Raw genomic sequence first — 17,982 nt, 5'->3', positions numbered from 1 at the left:
GTAGTTTTAAACCTTGTGAGCCACAAAACAGCATAACAGTAAAAGAACTGACTGCGTAACAGTCAGTGCGGGAGCGGCGGCTTCGCTTATGCGCGATTCATTTGCGGTTTGGATGCATAGGTGTGAACATCTCCTGCTGCTGGGGGAGGACTATCCTCCGCCCGTGAGCGCTTTAGCACGGGTGAGGTGCCCACGGCAGCACCGCTGCTTGTTCAGAGTAAGAGCAACATGCCCTTTCACGTCAAAAAGTCGTCATAAGTCTCCAATAACACCAGAAAAAGTCGCCAGATTTGTCGCTAGTCGCTTTTTAGAAAAAAAGTCGCTAAGGGGTTCTGAAAACCCGCTAAATATAGCGACAAAGTCGCTAAGTTGGCAACACTGCTCTCGAGCTTGGCGGTGTTTTGATTCGCGGTGACTTCCTTGTTGTTGCTAAGCACCATTCATCTGGCCATTGCTGCAAAGACTAACAGAATTTCCACGAGGACGATAAATGTGATTTACGTATTTTCTCAGGCTACGTCCACACGTACACGGGTATTTTTGAAAACGGAGATTTTCCGTTTTCATTTTAAAAAATAATCCCGTCCACACGTAAAGGCAGAAATGAAGGAAAACGCTGCTAGGAACATGCCAAAGCAGCAGGTGGCGATATATTCCTAACCGTGCAGAAATGTTGGCCAATCAGAAGACTAGAAGCCTCGGTGGGAAAAAGTAAACAAAGCTGGGGCATAGAAGCAGAAACGAGTCTTATGTGTGGAGAGACAGTAACTGTGTGTGTATATGTAAGCATTTAAACACTGCAGAGAGTACAATTAACAGTAACAGTATTGTAGAAATTCATTTCACCGAAGCAATAACGTGGCGCACAGTGTGACGTCAAAAAATGCGCACACCTTTGACGCTGCGTTTTCTGCGTTTTCTGCGTTTTCTGCGTTTTTCTCGTCCACACGTAAATGCAAAAACGGAGTTTTAGAAAATATCCACCCTGGCCGGAGTTTTTAGAAATCTCTGTTTTCAGTGACCAAAAACGCCGTTTACGTGTGGACGAAAGGTGCAAACGCATAGAAAAATCTGCGTTTTCAAAAATACCCGGGTACGTGTGGACGTAGCCTCAATTTACCGAGCATTTCCTCATCTTTGCATTAAACATGCTAAAACTACAATAACCAACTGCTTTGAATTAACGAGACCTTTAAAACCGCCTGCATATTTCTGGAGTGTTTTTGATACGTTACTAAGCTGAGACAAAGTACTTAAAGAAAAGAAAGAAAGTATGAAGTGATTCCAATTAAACAAAAGGGGGGGAAATAATCAAATGCAGGGAACGTTGTATTCCATCATGATATTCCCTTTGTCTCATGGTGTGAATGGGGCTGATCTGGCAGTGTGGATGCTTCTCCTCAAACATCTGTGCTCTGTGAGACTGTCTCTGCAGGCATGCAGGGTAAACATACATGTCTGCGTTTGTGCTGCCTGTTTTTATGTGTTCTGTCTGACCCGTGGAGGCTTCGGGCCGTCTCACAGAGCCGTGTTAAATTCTTCAGCCCTGCAGACCGAAACACATGGAAGTCATAGACTGCACAAAAGACAAACTACAGTTTATGATTTTAACATTTCAAGACAAAAAACACACCTTCCATTATTCACAGCTTTTAACTGCACATGTTAAAGGCGACACGATGTCGAGGTAAATGTGTTTATTCTGTAGTTTGGGAAAAATCATAATACAAAGTTTGCAAACAGTATCAGCAAAGAGAAGTTTTAATACAGAGAGTAAAAATGCTGAGTCATGCACAGCCACGGTGTATCAGCACCTCTGATGATGTTATCATCAGGTAAATCGCCGCAGGTTTTTCCAGAATCCTTAACCTTGCAAAGCCTGATGAATCATGAAATAATTGCCATATAAATTGTTTTACTTTATTCCATTCAAGCGACCACTCCGGGTGGGGGATGAGTTCCTGCCCCAAGTGGAGGAGTTCAAGTATCTCGGGGTCTTGTTCGTGAGTGATGGGAGAAGGGAGCCGGAGATCGACAGACGGATTGGGGCTGCAGCTGCAGTAATGCGGACGCTGCACCGGTCCGTCGTGGTGAAGAGGGAGCTGAGTGTAAAAGTGAAGCTCTCAATTTACCGGTCGATCTACGTCCCTACCCTCACCTGTGGCCACGAGCTGTGGGTAGTGACCGAAAGGACGAGATCGCGGATACAAGCGGCAGACATGAGCTTCCTCCGAAGGGTGGCTGGCCTCTCCCTTAGAGATAGGGTGAGACGTTCGGCCATCTGGGAGGGGCTCAGAGTAGAGCCGCTGCTGCTCCACATCGAAAGGAGCCAGCTGAGGTGGTTTGGGCATCTGACAAGGATGCCTCCTGGGCGCCTCCTGGGTGAGGTGTTCCAGGCATGTCCCACCGGGAGGAGGCCCCGGGGCAGACCCAGGACACGCTGGAGAGATTATATCTCTCGGCTGGCCTGGGAACGCCTTGGTGTTCCCCTGGATAAGCTGGAGGAGGTGGCTGGGGAGAGGGAGGTCTGGGCCTCTCTGCTTAGGCTGCTGCCCCCGCGACCCGGCCTCGGATAAAGCGGATGAAGATGGATGGATGCATTCAGCGTTTTGGGGCAATTTATTTAGGAACAAGAATCGTCACACTGATGATGTAGAGGTCTCAAAAACTCGTGTCAAATACGTTACAGGGTTAAATGCTTCTCAGTATTTGAATAATTGGAAAATCCAATAAAACAATTGCTTAGACAATTTACAGACAGATGTGCTAAGCTGTGTTAAATGATGTCTTTTCATTATGCTGGATACATTTTTATGGTCTTACAGAGCTTCAAAAATGCTTTATGAAGGGAACATTTAACCAACTCGTTCCCAAAAGACAATATCTCGTTCCAGGTGTTCACATTTCCCACAAGAGAATAACTTCTTTTCACAATACAATTACCCTGGGCAATAATTAAAAACAAAATCACACCAACACCTCCTGAGAACAAGATAATAAACTTGTTCCTGGAATTCATTTAACTTGTTTGAATGGCGGATAAAAGTTTCTTATCTCCTGCGCACAGCTGGTTCCCAGAAGTAGTTTGATTTCTGCACACGAGTGAAGGTTGAAGTTTAGTTTGTCATCGCTGAAGTCAAGGTTGCTACATGTGGTTAAAGTTAGGAAACAGTCACTGTTTTCATGAGATCCACAACATCCTCAGCACAAGAAAATATTAAAACACAAAATGCCTCATTTTTTTTTACAGAGTTTGAGGAAACAGAACTTTTGAATAAGTGACGATATCAGCTTCAGTTGTTTGAACATGTTCCAGAAACCTTTGTGCTTCCTTTCATGTTCATTTAGCTCAACTAGCTGGGTTAGGCTCCTGACCTGAATCAGTGGAAGTAAGATGATGGATGGTTGAGTGGATGTGTTGTTTATGGTTTTTATTGTTCCAGTGAATGGACTGGAAAACAAGAACCACAGTTGTAAACATAAAAAACATGTGGGCGACACATCCCTGCATTCTCTATAGATGTGTTTAAAAATTTAAAGTGACATGAACTTTGACCTGTAGTTTTTCAGAGGTGATGGAAGGACTTTCTCAAACATATAATTTGCGCAACCTTTAATTAACTGGTTTGGCTGAATTTGTGCTCCAGTTTGCTGACTTTTGTTTTGCCTCCAGGGTCAATGAATTTCCTCATTTCCAGCTTCATATTTTAATGATGGCATCCGTACAGTAGCTCTATAGCAGCGGTCCCCAACCCCCGGGCCTCGGACTGGTACCGGTCCGTGAGTCGTTTGGTACCGGGCCGCGAGAGTTGAGGCTCAGGTGTGAAATGTATAGTTTTCAGGGTTTTTAATCGGTTTTCAGCGTTATTTTGTTATCGTTTTTATCGTTAACTCGGTTTTCCTGGGTCTTTTCACGTGTGTTATGAATAAATGTTCTTTTTTTCTATACCAGTACTAGTTTTATTTTGTTGTATTTATCCGCGACACCTTAAAGGCCGGTCCATGAAAATATTGTCGGGCATAAACCGGTCCGTGGCGCAAAAAAGGTTGGGGAACGCTGCTCTATATGACTGAAGGAAGGTTTTGTATAAACATGTGTGTAAAAAGCAGTATTAAACCTTTTAATATGAACTAAACCAATAAGGAGAATGTACAGGTTGTGCTCTAACATCCATACTTAGAATGGTGCACTAAGTAGTGCCAGCCCGTTCTCACTCCCGAGGCGTAACATGCCAACGTTTTGTCACGTCCCGCGGCGTTCCCGAGGAACGTGAAAGGAGACCTTCGGCGTTCTTATGGTACGCGGCGGGTTATGGCTGAAATCCAGTGCAATGACGCTCCCGCGGGAATAGACGTTCCAGCTCTGTATTCCAGCCCTAAACCTAACCCTATCCCTAGCCCTAACCATAACCTTTTTCCTGACCTTAACCAAGAGTTTAATTATGTTAAATAGCGTGTTTCTAAGTGATTTGAAGAAAAAGAGTGAACATGTGTAGATTGAGTCCATACGGTTCTCATATTTCCTCATTTTTCTGAGGTCGTCATTCAGGAACGTGGTGGGTAGCCGAAAACGTAATATGTTGACGATTTGTCACCTAGCGTTGTTGTGTTACGCTTTGGGAGTGAGAACGTGTTGGTAGTGCCAGTGTAGCGTAGCATCCTAGCAATCTAAGTCCAAGTTAGTGTTAGCTTTCTACAGAAGTGACTTTGGTAGAGAGCAGACTCTTAAAAACGAACATGTAACAAACATTAGATTAGTTAGAATGTTTTTATTTGAAAGATTGTTTTTCAATACAAAATAATTTAAAATATACGTCAAATTGAAGAATGTGATGCTAGGTGGGACCCAACAGAGTGAAGGTCTTTATAAAAACAAACAAACAACAACTTTAATTTATTCCTGTCAGTTCATCTTTCTTATTAAGGCAACTATCTCTGATTGGCTGTCCTTCCCGAAAACAAAAGTGTGTGGGAGGGACTTAAGATGACCATATTAGGAATATCTACTCTCGGTGACATCATAATTCCAACAGTAGAAAAAAAACTTTGTGAAGCCTGAGCTTTTGTCTCACGAGGTTTACTTCTACATGTGCTCACTTCATTATCTGAAACTTATCTGGTTGTGTTCAAAAACATCATATTACACATATATATGTCAAGAAAATGATGTAAGGCAGAGCAGGCCCACTTCAAAATCCTAAATACTTAATATTAGGTCTTCCTGAATCTGGCTATGTTATGCTCTATATACAAAATTCATATTTTTGAAAAGAACTAGAAAATTACAGTCACCTACAACGAGGTCAAAAACACTCAGTGGTTCCACGTCCACTCTTCATCCTGCCCTGAAACGTCTTCATCAGTACAGTCAGAGTTCAGCTCATCTCCTTCTACAAACCCCGGGTAACCGTCATCACTTCCTTTCTAAAACTCGTACGGAGACACGAACAGGGTGACCTTGGTGAGGTAGCGGCCCAGCAGGGTGTTGTCCTCCAGCTCGCTCATCTCCACCTCGGCTTCTAGCGCGGCCGGCCCCTTGATGGGCGTCACCAGGAGGAGGGTGCCCGTCTGTCTGCCCGAGCGCTGCACGCTAAAGTGGCCCCGGCCGCGACCGCCGGCGAGGCCGAATCGCAGCGTGTCGCCCAGCACGCGAGCGGCAGACACCCGGAAGAGGATGCGCGGGGCGGACATGTTGGACACTACAGAGAGGAAGTGGAAGGAGATGGAGTTTGGCGCCTGAGAGCATTGCTTGTCTCCCAGCATGCACGGGTTCCTCTCACACCGCCTGAAGGAACACAAAGAGGGTAAACATGATTGGTTTTTAGTTATTCACAGGTTTCAGTCATTGTTATGGAACAACCGGCCTGCTTTCTGTCCTAATCTAAGATGAACGAGTACGAGGCCTCAGGGCTTCAGCTGCCCTCAGCAGCACTGAATTGGATAAATGAAAAAGAAGATTTCAACATACTCAATTACAGAAGGACAACTAACTAACATGTGATCAAAAAGATTTTCTAAAACGGGCTCACTTCTCCTTAAGACCATCTTTTTGGACCTGTCCAGACAGCGTTCAGAATAGCGTCTACTTTTAAAGCGCTACATGGACCCTGTGATGTCACCTCACACTTGAGGGTTATTGCAATCATAAAGAGTCCACCGTTCCCAAGCCTGAATGTGGCCTCATACATTCACATGCACTGCTTAAAAAAATCAAAGATCAAATCAAATCAGTTTTATTTATATAGCGCTTTGGTCAACAGTTGTTGTTTTTAAAAGTACTGTACAATAGAAAAATCAGGTAACAAGCGACACTGCAGAGGTTCTTGTCCATGCTTTTGTGTCCTCACCAGTGTTGGTCAAGTTACTTGAAAAAAGTAATCAGTAACTAATTACCGATTACTTCCCCCAAAAAGTAATCCTGTTACTTTACTGATTACTTATTTTCAAAAGTAATTAATTACTTAGTTACTTTTTAAAAACACGATTTACAACCTGAATAGGTGATAAAGCGATAGATCTTTCAGCCCAATTCTACTTTTTCTGCATAATCATCATACAAAATGTAATCAAATGGAAAAGTCTCTTTTTAAAACTTGTTTTATTAGTTTTAATCTTTTAACTTTATGCATCAAGCAAAAATTTAATTATCTGCAACATTCTCTGACTGGAAGAAATTTGTTTAATATTTAAACTTATTTTCTGCACATTCCAGCACATAAAATAAAATATTTTGTGTGTTTACACTCAGTCTTTCAAATAGATGCAAGTAAAACACAGCAGAAAATAAATAAAGTCAAAGACTAGTGGTCCTGTTGCTCTATTTTCACCTGTAAAGCAGGAGTGGGGTAGGCGGAGGTTTACCCTGGTGCAGGTGTGCCGCAGCGGTCAGTGGAAGGATACGGCAGTTTCTCTCTGAGTTTCCCATTACGTCGTAGCTACTCGGTGCTTGCTTGGAAGTTTAGGGGTTTTTTTCGCTGTAAAAAGAAGTTTTCTTCCCACGCACAACGGACACTAATGTTTTTGTCACTTTTTATGGAATCAAACTCAAAGTAAGGTCAGTACTTCCACGCTTTAAACGCTGCACACTCATACTCTCTCTGCACTCGATATATGATCCATTGTTGATCTGTACACAGCTGTTGTCACGAACGTCGCACTCGCTTACGTCACTGTCATGAGACATTCTCGCAAAAAAAATCACGGTTTTAGTAACGCAGTAACGCAGCGTTCCTACGGGAAAGTAACAGTAATCCAATTACCGTTTTTGCAATAGTAATCCCTTACTTTACTCGTTACATGAAAAAAGTAATCAGATTACAGTAACGCGTTACTGCCCATCTCTGGTCCTCACACATTGACTATTGTAACGCTCTTCTTTCTGGGCTACCAAAGAAAAGTTTCAGAGGTCTACAGATGGTGCAAAATGCAGCTGCTCGCATTTTAACAAGAACTAGGAAATTTGAGCACATTAGCCTGTACTGAACTCTCTTCATTGGCTACCTGGTCAGGTTCGAGCAGATTTTAAGGTCCTGCTGCTCACCTACAAGGCTTTAAACGGACTGGCACCTTCATACATCTCCGACCTTTTACATCTTTACGTTCCACCCCGTGCTCTCCGATCTCAGGACTCTGGCCTTCTAAAGGTTCCTAGAGAAAAAAGACAATTGGAGAGCTTTTTCTTTTCGTGCCCCGTTTCTGTGGAACACCCTCCCTCAAGATGTTAGGCAGGCTGCTCTGTGGAGGTTTTTAAAACTAAGCTGAAGACACATTTGTTCACCTTATCTTACATGTCTTAATTCTATGGCTTTTAGTTTTTAAATTCTTACTGTTTTTAACTTGTATTGTGTCTTTTACCTGTATTGCTTTTATTTCTTTTTTATCTTTTTAGTTTCAAATAGTTGTACAGCACTTTGTTTGAAAGCGCTTTATAAATAAAGTTATTATCATCATTATTATTATTATTATTAACATTTAAAAGGAAAGGAAAATAATAAGGATAAAATAATGACAGACTCATACAGAATTAAAAGCCAAGGAGTAAAAACGGGTCTTTAAAATGCATGAAAACCCAGGAATGTCCTGATGTGGCTTCCTGAAGGAGTCGGATTACCTCTGAAACCTCTGTGAGGTCCACGTTTCGCCTCAAGCTGAACCATTCCTGTTTTCGAGTTTTCTCGTGGTTGCCCCTCTACTGTACCTGTCGTTAACTTTTTACACCAAAGCAACCAGCGTTTCTTAACTGACTAGATCGAGCTCACAGAAGGACTTGATGCTAAACTCTAATAAAGTGTTATGTGTTAGTGCTACTTTTATTTATTTTTAAGCACTGGACTTTTTGGCATTTGGATTTAGCAAAATGAACTCCAGCTGTGAGGCATGTTAGTGGAGCATCACTGGAGGGATAAGTTAGCTGATACAAATTTCAAAACTCATCATTTAATTTGTTTTTGATTGAAATCGAATATTACTTAAACTCTCTTAAATTGACTTCCAATAAAAAAGGTTTATCATTGATTGAAATTCATTCAGAAATGTTTAACGAATGAGCTGTCACAGATACAACTTTCGACTTTTTTTCCCCTTTATTTATTTATCCTCCTTATTTCATTGTACTGTATATTGTTACTGTTATTTGCCCTGTATGTCTACTGCACAAACTGAACTGGAATGACTGACTGTTTGCTTTATAATTTTAAATAAAGTTCGAAAAACAAAAAAAAGATAAGTTCGCTGATACAGCAAACCAGACAAAACATGATGATTAGAGCGAGAGAGAAGAAACCTGTTTGGATGCTTGACATGATCTGAAAAAGGTGATTTAGCTGTAATTTGAGAGAAGTGCAGATTAATAGTTAGAGAACATTAATTAAACTTTTCAAGCTATCGTTCTGTCTTTGTGACGACTCTTTTGAGGGCACCCATTGGTTTTGAATAACTCTTTTCACTTCCTGTAAAATGCTTTTATATTCATCACTCTGTGACGTATATATTTTTAATCCAGTTTAATCTGATTAGCTTCAGCATGCTAATGCATGTAAAGCTACACTTCATGGTTAGCTTGTGAGTCATAGTTAGCAGAAAAACATCTGAGGTCAGTCTTGGGTCAAAAACTTCTACATCTCCAACAAAGTGTGGTTGCGGGTTGGAACGCATTCTTGTATTCTTCATCTTCATCGACTTCCTGTCTCCTCTACAGTAGAATCCAGTCTGATTGTTTATGGTTCTCCAGAGACGCCATGATTGTTCAGTCACCCCCAGAGTAAGCTGTTAAAATCCTGAAATGATCCTAGTCTCCTGAAATGATACCCTGCTCTTGTACTCATGGGTAAGGACCTGCTTTTCTCAGAAATTGACACAAACACTGAAAGTGAACATGTGATTTTGTTTGTTATATGCTGGAGAGAGTGCAGGCGTACTCTGCACTCTCCCAGATTCAGAGTTAGGTTTGGGACGGTGTTTTTCAGACATGCATGGCTGAAATGTTTGACAAAGTTAGTGTTTTCTGTCATATATCTTCAGTCCCAGTAGTGAACATTCATATTAAACATAACAAAAGTTGAGTGATAATAACTCAGTATATGTACAAGTAACCTCTGTGAGCCAAAAGCTTCATGGTCTGAAACATGGACTGCCACTAAACTCAGTTTACATGTATATTTTTTCTCTAAGTGGTCAGTTATCCTTCATACGGTCATCTCAGTTATGGAACCCACATGCAGTTCAAAACCTTTACTAGGAGTTCAATTTTTCAATTATATTTTTATAGAGCGCCAAATCACAAAAACAATTGCCTTAATGCGCTTTATATTGTAAAGGTAAAGACTCTACAATAATACATACAGAGAAAACACCAACAATCATATGACCCTATGAGCAAGCGCTTTGGTGACAGTGGGAAGGAAAAACTCCCTTTTAACAGGAAGAAACCTCCGGCAGGAATAGGCTCAGGAAGGGGCGGGGCCATCTTCTGCAGCCGGTTGGGGTGAGTTAAAACAGCTCATTTCAGACAGAGCATGAATGAATGAAAGGTTTATTTTGAACTGTGAATCATGCAAATCTTAAAAAAATATTTTAAACAAGATTCTACCTCAAATATTTGACGCATTTGTAAAATTGTTGATATTTTTTAAAGGTTTTGTATCAAAGTTAGAAATTCTTTTGTGATGGCACTAATGTGAGGAATTTCACTACATACAGTCTTCTTCTGCTGCCATTTGTTCTAGTCTTATGCAAAATGATTCTTAGTTTTTAATTGATGTGTTAAAATGTTATAGTTAAAATACTTCAGAGTAACGTTTCCACTGCAAATCTTCTCAGAAAACATTTTGCAGAACCCTTGAACTAAGCCAAACACCCTGCAGATCCCGTGTGGCTGCAATCTTCATGTTTTTTGTGACCAAAATACAGGAAACAGATGATACAACAGCTGTTCTCTGCAAACGTTTCTCTTGAATTTGCGGCTTGCTAAATCATCTTTATCCAAGTCCCTCTTTAGCTAGTGTGTCCAACAAAAGGCTCGCTCAGATTACATGCCTTTGACATCCTCTTTCAAATCGAAGATGAATGATGGGCAACTTTTACAGTAAGTTCTCCCAATAGTTTATTTTTTCTTTTGGTGGTTTTCCCCACAAAGAAGTGATCAGATCAGTCTGATCTGTGTTGACTGTATTTGGCTTGCAGTTTCTTGGGTTCGACTGGGGGAATTTTTGCAATTTGGCACCTCCGTGATTCCAGGTGTGGAAAAGATTTGAAGTACTTGAACAATCTGCTGTGGTAAACACGTCCAGTGCTGTAAACACGTTTCAAGGTTCTTGACCGATCAGCTAACTGTAGCCTGAAAAAAACAGTTCATCTGAGGCCAAACCTCAGGCTGACTCTCAGCCCAGATTTTGCCAGAGCTAAGAGATGGGTGGAGGAGGGAAGTGGTTAACTGTGAGGTTGAGGTCATTGTTTGTCAAATATTTCTTTATCGCTGTCCCTGTCATTGACTTTATGTCTGATTCTTTTTCTTCTGAGGTGACAGGTTTATGGTTTTGATTGTGTCTTCGTGTTTCTGGGTGCTGTTTAACTGCACTCTCGATGTGTGATTTAAATTGAGTGTAGTTCAGGGCAGTCATTCTTTTGACTGCTTGTTCGCTAGTTTCAAATTCAGACTGTCAGTTTTGTTTTCATCCACAGTTGTTGGGCAAACAGACAAAGTCCGTAGAACTTGGAGAGTTTCCAGATGTTTTGCAACTCTCTGGATTGCCTCAAAAAGCATGTGGACTGATTTTTGACCAATGGGACAAATATCACACCACTGAGCTCATTTGAATCACAGACAGATTGTTTTGGTTTTTGGGATCAAATCACACTCTAACCTTTCTTTAGTCGAGTTAATATTAGTGAGTCCCACTCACACAGACTTAGAGACTGGTTGGCAATCATTTGGCAACCATCGGTTGATAGGAAAAAGTGTCTAGCCCTCAACCCACTGCTGAGTGGTTGCTTCTAGTGCGAAACTGGTTGCAAACAGGTATTTGGTGCTGTACCAAAAACCTTTTTATTATTGTTAAGGCGCCACAGGTTGCCATGGTCACCAGTAGTTTGCATGGAAGATGCCAGTTTGTCTGTCCACCATCAAAAACTACTTGCCAAGTGGTGCTGAAACTGAAAAGTGAGCTGCAAACTGGAAACTCAGACTGTTTGCCTTTAAAGTAAATAGTGAGATTCGCAAACTTTCAGATTGTACAAACTAAATGTTTATGTGGAGACACAAACAGGACACAGAAGGTAAGATAGAAGAGAACAGCTCAGAGGAAGGTTGAGGAGAAAAAGGGCGGTAAGTACTCTTACATGGACGACGTTTTGATGTACGTGGCGTTTTTCATGCGAGGACACTCCACCGTCACGCACTGGAAACCTCCGTAGGTGTTCACACACAGCTGGTCCGCTGTGCAGTTGTGCATCCGGTTTTCACACTCGTCAATGTCTGAATGTGAAAGGTCAAAGGTGAGAGGTACAACTACAAGGGCGCAGAGATCTTAAGCATTCCCCAAATAGAACAGGACGACCTCTGACCTGCGCAGCCGCGGCCGTCTCTGGTCAGGTCGTACCCGGACGGACAGATGCAGTGGAAGCTGCCGGGTGTGTTCACGCACTGATGGACGCAGAGCCGGCCAGGCTGACCGAGGGGAAACAGATGGCACTCGTCGATATCTGAAACAGACACGAGCAAAATTCGAGTCGATTAATCGGTCGCTTGATTGAAAGAAAACTTACATCCAACAATTTTGGTTCTCAAGCGAAAATATCGAAACAGCGTTTCGTTAATGTGGTAGTTATTGCTATGGACTGATCACCTGTGCAGATGTTGTTGTCACGGCCTGATATGGTGAAGCCCACGTCACAGGTGCAGCGGGTGGAGCCCAGGAAGTGTGTGCAGTGAGAGGGTCGTACTGAAGAGGAGGGAGAGGATGACGTGGGCGACTGGTGAGAAAGTGAAGTTGCTGAAGAGGATGCTGACAGAGCAGCGGAAGCAGGAAACGATGACGAAGAGGAGGCGGAGGAGGAGGGAGAAGCGGGAGAGAAGGAGGGGAGGGAGATGGCGGTGCTGTTGAGGCCTGAAAAGAAAAGCCAGGTTTAAAAAAACAGAAGCACAAAACTTTGAAGCAGAACTGCGATTGACCTCCGGAGACTCACGTCTGCACATGGGCTGCTGACCGCTCCACTTCAGAGACTCCAGACACACTCGGGTTCGAGGACCAATCAGCTCATAGCCGGACTTGCACAGGAAGTGGACCTCGTGTCCGATGCCAAACACCCTGCCCAGTCTGCGGCCGTGAGCGGGGGGATCCGGTTTGGGGCAGGATGCTGCAAGGCAAAACATTTCTGTCTGAGATAATCTTAATCCACCTGCTGGACCTCAAACCCTGTGGTCATCTGGAACAGACACCAGGAACTGACGGAGCTCCAGTGTGTCAGCCTCCCCTGCAGCTGCGCCACAAACCACCGCCACAGGGACACTACACCACAAACCCCTCCCACTTTTACCATTTATTCTTTACCTATTTTAAAGACGGCCATGGTGCTGTTGTGCAGGGCGCTAATCTTCTTCTTTAGGGAGCGCAGGCCCTGCTGGTAGGACGTCTCATGGACCGCCAGCATCTTCTCCACCTGCCGCAGCGAGTTCAGCAGATCGTGAGTGGGTGGACACTCCTGTGGGGGCGGGACGAGGAGGGGTTAGAGAAGGCCTTCCTCCATCTAATCTTTGTCTTTTTGGCACTTTTATAATAAGCCGAGTAAATTCTGGGGCCAGAACACCAATACCATGAGCTGACTCAAGCTCAAACGTGCACGGTGGATGTGGATGTATACTTCTAAATGCCTCCTATCACAATAAATATTCATTATTTACTATAAATTCTATCTTTAGGCTCAAATTATAATGAAAACACGAAGTTTTTCCAAGGTTGTAATAATTTGTTTGGCTAGAGGCAGAAGATGACCATCACATTCTGTTTGCGGGTTTGAGGTCTGCACACAGAGGTGAGGTTTTTCAGAGCTGCATTTAAGCCTGGGTGAAAACTGAACCAGAAGCGGCCGCTCGCCTCACAATCACTGTTGAAACACAGCTTAACCCGGCGCTGCTGCCACACAGCGAACCTGTGGTTTGTGTTTTCGGTGTTTGGAGGCGTTCCTTTGGTTTCTTACAGGCAGTGAGGAGGAGGGTGAACCTGCAGCTGCAGCTACTATGTATTTAAACAGACTTTGGTGTTGGTATGAGTAATCAAACTCTAATGACAATAAAAACAAGAATTCATTCCTGCACTTTGATTGATTTGACCAGGGCTAAGTGTGTGTCATAGTCGTTGATTTTCTTTTTTTAATCTTAGTTTTTTGGACATTTAACGGTACACAAGATTGAAAAGTTCAAAGATCTCAACTTGATTTAAATTTACCTGAATCAAATTGAAGGTCATGCTCCTGCGCACCTTTGCTCTGAGCAGAACTCCTAATGTGTCGTCTTATACTTTCTGCTTCTAGCTGGATCTTCTCCAACATGTCAGGAAGATGAATCTTCAATTTGATCTTAATTTTTTGAAGCACACAAAGCTACAGTTTGAAGATATGTGTTTGTGATGCCTGAAAGTCCAGGTAAGGTCATTTCTGCTGAATGTCCTGACTCAGAAACATCTGGATATTACAGATGCTGAGAAACGTGTGTCCCTGCTGCTCTTTGCCTTCAGGTTGGAAAACTGGATTCTTGAAAACTGCTCGGTCTTAGTTGGAGACCGAGCTCTCATCATCAGCGATGATTGTCTGCATAAATGTTCAGTTTGAAAAACGAGTTGATGTTTGTGTTTAGCATAGAAGAATCTAAAAATATCAGCCATGCTTGAAGCTCTCAGGACATGCAAGAGAAGATGATTATGAACATCATATGGCCACATTTACAGAGCTAAATGGATTTTTCTTTGTTATATCTATAATCACAGTGTGTGGTACTGCACTATGTTTCAATAAATAATCTCAAACATATTTTTAATCTAAAAAAGATCACGATCTTTCTCTTGATCAGATCATGTTCCAACTTTTTTGACTCTCTAAGAAATAAAACTTGGATATAAAATCATTTTGGTGTCAACTTTTACTCAAAAAACATTTAGACCCAAAATGCTGACTTAAGTAATTAGATTACATGTGAATCTACCATGTAATTTTGTTACATGAGTACAAAAATGAGTGTAAAAAAAATAAATAAACTTGATGATTTTTTATTTGAACTTTATATGAACTTTTGATTTCATATATTTCATTTGCATTTTACTCAAAATTGTTCCTTCATCATTATCAGGATCAAAAATTATTATTTTTTCAGTGTCCTACTAATTAGAGAGGGGTCAGCTTTTTGCAGGAATATCATCTCCAAGACTGGGAACATTAAAGTGTTACAGCCTAAAAGCTATAAAAGTAAAATGCAAACACGATAAGAACTATTCTTTTGTATTTTATTTAAGAAAAACAGTCGTAATTTATTTTTTTTATTACATTAAATTCGATTACATACATTATATTGAATTAGTCTTATAAGACCTTTGGTCCAAATATAGATGATTTCATGTTTTTCTTATTTTTTTAAAAAGCATGACCAGGTCAGACACCGGTACCAACCTGAGCAGAAGAAGAATAAATCTGATGAAGGCTGATCATCATCATCGTCAGCGTAACGACCCCAGCAGCCTTCATCCTGGATAAAAGCTCCATCCTCATGATGATCCGTCTTCAGCTCCTCTGCTGCGTCCTCAGAACTGAACCATCTCTTCTCCTGCTCTTTCTTTTCGAGGGCACTTGCCAAATTTCTCCTGCGCTCCCTCACAACCCTCCCTCCACCTCCACCTTCACCTCCACCCACCTCCCTGTCAAGCATGTTGGAGGTGGAAGCTGAAGCCAGAAGAGGAGGAGGAGGAGAAGAAGGAGGGCCCACATCTGGAATATGCTGTCCCTTCTTTTTTTTTTCTTTTTTTTTATAAACCATCAGCAAATCCAGAAATAGACTTAAATTATAAGGAGAAGTCAGCTGGCAGTGGTGTCTTTTAATCATCCCCCGTTGTTGGGGAGTATTTCAGATTCGCTCTCCAGCTCAGGAATGTGGCTCCTGCTCCAATTACAGTCACTATAAAGCCCCACTTTTTTTGAAACCCCAAACTCGCCTCGTTGCAGCATAATGTCATGTTGCTCCTAAATGACAAGGCAGCGATATCTGAGGCAGAAGCCCCCGCCTCGGTTATCCCCCACTCAGAAAGAGGAAAAAAAAGAGGTGTAGAGATCCTGGAAGAGATTTTAGAAAAGACCCTGCAGCTGCTACAAGTCCAAACTTCAACTTAAACTCAGAGTCATATATAAGGTATGATAATGGCAGAGTATGCATGCACACTATAATCTCCTATACAGCACTCTAAACACATGAAAATCCCCAAAAGGAAAAACACATCTGCTGAATTTGGAATTATAACGTTTAATTGGAAGTAAATAAAAAAGATGATTGAACCAAACTCCATCAAACAAGGCCTTGAATTTCCTTGAAGAGCCTTTCACGCATTTGTTAAAAACACAAAAGAACCATTTGCACATTATGGAAGATTATTGGAAAAACAAAAAGAAGCACATTTTGATTTTTAACATGTCTAAAATTAGAACACAAGATATGTGTTTAATAACAGATATGTCATCATAAGTAAACTAACAGAATACAAACCCCAAAAAGGGGGTTGGGTATTCATACCAGATGCCAGCTGGTATGAAATAGAGATGCTTTAGTTTTATTCTCTTTAGTTATTCTTGAATTATCATCATTAATGTTGGTCCAAGTGAGCATATTGTTATGATGTCATAGTTTTGTGACGTGTAAAAAAAACCCCCAAAAACAGCCAATGAGCACTCAGGAAAACATTGAAAATAAAAGGCTGTTAGGATTGGGGCTGGGGTTTGGGATGTGATCGTGGTTAGGGTTATAGCGCTATAGTTAGGGTTAAGCTCTTTGGGTTAGGGTTTAGTGTGTGGTGTAACGGTGTGTCCACATCACAAAAGTATGACATCACAGAAATGTGAGTGGTCACTTGCAATGTGGACCAAGATTAAGTTTGATTATGCGGGAACAACGATAGACAGACCTCCTGGAAAACAGGTGGAGCTGTGAAGCACTCACCGGAATGATGTGAAAGGCTCATACTGCCATCTTTTTTTCAGGTTTTAAAACTTTTAACAGATTTTTTTTATTACAGCAAAAAATTTGTTAAAATATTAATTTCATTGGTTTTCTGAACTGCTCTCACAAAATGGAGCATCTGAGTGGAGAGGTGTTGTTTTGTAATTTGTCTGTCTTTTAGGTGTTTTGTGATCCTGATGTAGCTGTGACTTCAGTTCTTAAGCGTTATAATCTTAAGCTTTTAAAAACTAAACATATGTTGGCATTTTCGACTAGAACAAATGATGCTGTGCTCATACTTGAGCCATCATCATGCAACACCATCAAAGTGTTATATTTCTGACACCACAGGAAATACATGCTTTTATTCTGGGACTTTTCTAGAACAGCTTGATTCTTATAATTATAAATAATCCTACATCTTTTATTGGGCTTTAAAGCAGTCCCTCAGTTTTTTCACATTAGCTGAAAAAACATTTGCACTAGGGCTGCACCGATACCGATACTGGTATTGGGTATCGGGGCCGATACTGTAAAATGTGTGTGTACTCATACTCGTAAAAGTTAACCGATACCATGAACCGATACTAACTTATTTCATTAGTCAGAGGGTGGCTTGTCATTTCTGTTGTAGTTTTTTAGATTGGCCACTAGGGGGACATCCCGCGCTAAACAGGCACAGGGTTAGGCGAGTGAGACTGGCAGCTCCAGATAAAAAAGAGAAACTGGAGGCTGCTGTAGCTAGGCTAAACAAAATGTCAGCAGTGTGGAACAGCCAACTTTAACTCAGGTTCTGGAAAAGTGATGAAAAATGTCAAGAGAAAATCCACGGGCAGTTAAAATAACAGAGGCTCTGACTCATTTTATCGCTCTGGATGACCAGCCAATGCCGGTCGTGGAAAACACAGGATTGCACCGTCTTCTCAGCATACTCGAGCTGCGATATGAAATATAATAAATAAACAGAAGTGTTTATTTATTATTCTGAAAGCTCGAGACAGTGCCAATAGTTCAGTGATATTTTGTTAAATTACAATGTGGAGACTCTGCAATAATTTAACAGAAGTGCTTATTTTTCACTTGAAATTTTTTTGTGGTCATTTTTATTAAGATTTTATTTTTTATCGGCAGAGAATAAAATAAAACCTGTCTTCCATTTCATTGCATTTGTGTGTGTGTGTGTGTGTGTGTGTGTGGTAGAAGTATCGGTTTTCGTACTCTGTATCGGCAAGTCCTCAGATCCAAGTATCGGTATCGTATCGGTTTGAAAAAATTGGTATCGTTGCATCCCTAAT

At 41.5% G+C, this 17,982-nt stretch overlaps 1 protein-coding gene across 1 annotated transcript; it reads right to left on the bottom strand.

The window, feature by feature from the left end:
- Nucleotides 1–4,749: 4,749 nt before the first annotated feature.
- Nucleotides 4,750–16,089, bottom strand: LOC146513499 (fibulin-7-like). Its single transcript, XM_085166830.1, has 7 exons — nt 15,154–16,089; nt 13,047–13,197; nt 12,682–12,852; nt 12,342–12,602; nt 12,061–12,198; nt 11,836–11,971; nt 4,750–5,785 (listed from the first exon to the last, which is right to left on the bottom strand). The coding sequence occupies exons 1-7, from the start codon at nt 15,250–15,252 to the stop codon at nt 5,425–5,427; spliced, it is 1,317 nt and encodes a 438-aa protein (XP_085022956.1). The 5' UTR covers nt 15,253–16,089; the 3' UTR covers nt 4,750–5,424.
- Nucleotides 16,090–17,982: the final 1,893 nt, after the last annotated feature.

Source organism: Neolamprologus multifasciatus, chromosome 7, assembly GCF_963576455.1.
Source record: "Neolamprologus multifasciatus chromosome 7, fNeoMul1.2, whole genome shotgun sequence".
Lineage (NCBI taxonomy): Eukaryota > Metazoa > Chordata > Actinopteri > Cichliformes > Cichlidae > Neolamprologus > Neolamprologus multifasciatus.
Note: the sequence above shows the minus strand (reverse complement) of the source record. Positions and strands in the feature narration are given on the sequence as shown.

Coding starts and splice junctions, on each gene's coding strand:
- LOC146513499 (XM_085166830.1), bottom strand. CDS start 15,252: ATGAGGATGGAGCTTTTATCCAGGATGAAGGCTGCTGGGGTCGTTACG. Junction 12,853..13,046: donor CATGGCCGTCTTTAAAATAG/GTAAAGAATAAA, acceptor TTTGCCTTGCAG/CATCCTGCCCCAAACCGGAT. Junction 12,603..12,681: donor TCAGCAGCCCATGTGCAGAC/GTGAGTCTCCGG, acceptor TTTTCTTTTCAG/GCCTCAACAGCACCGCCATC.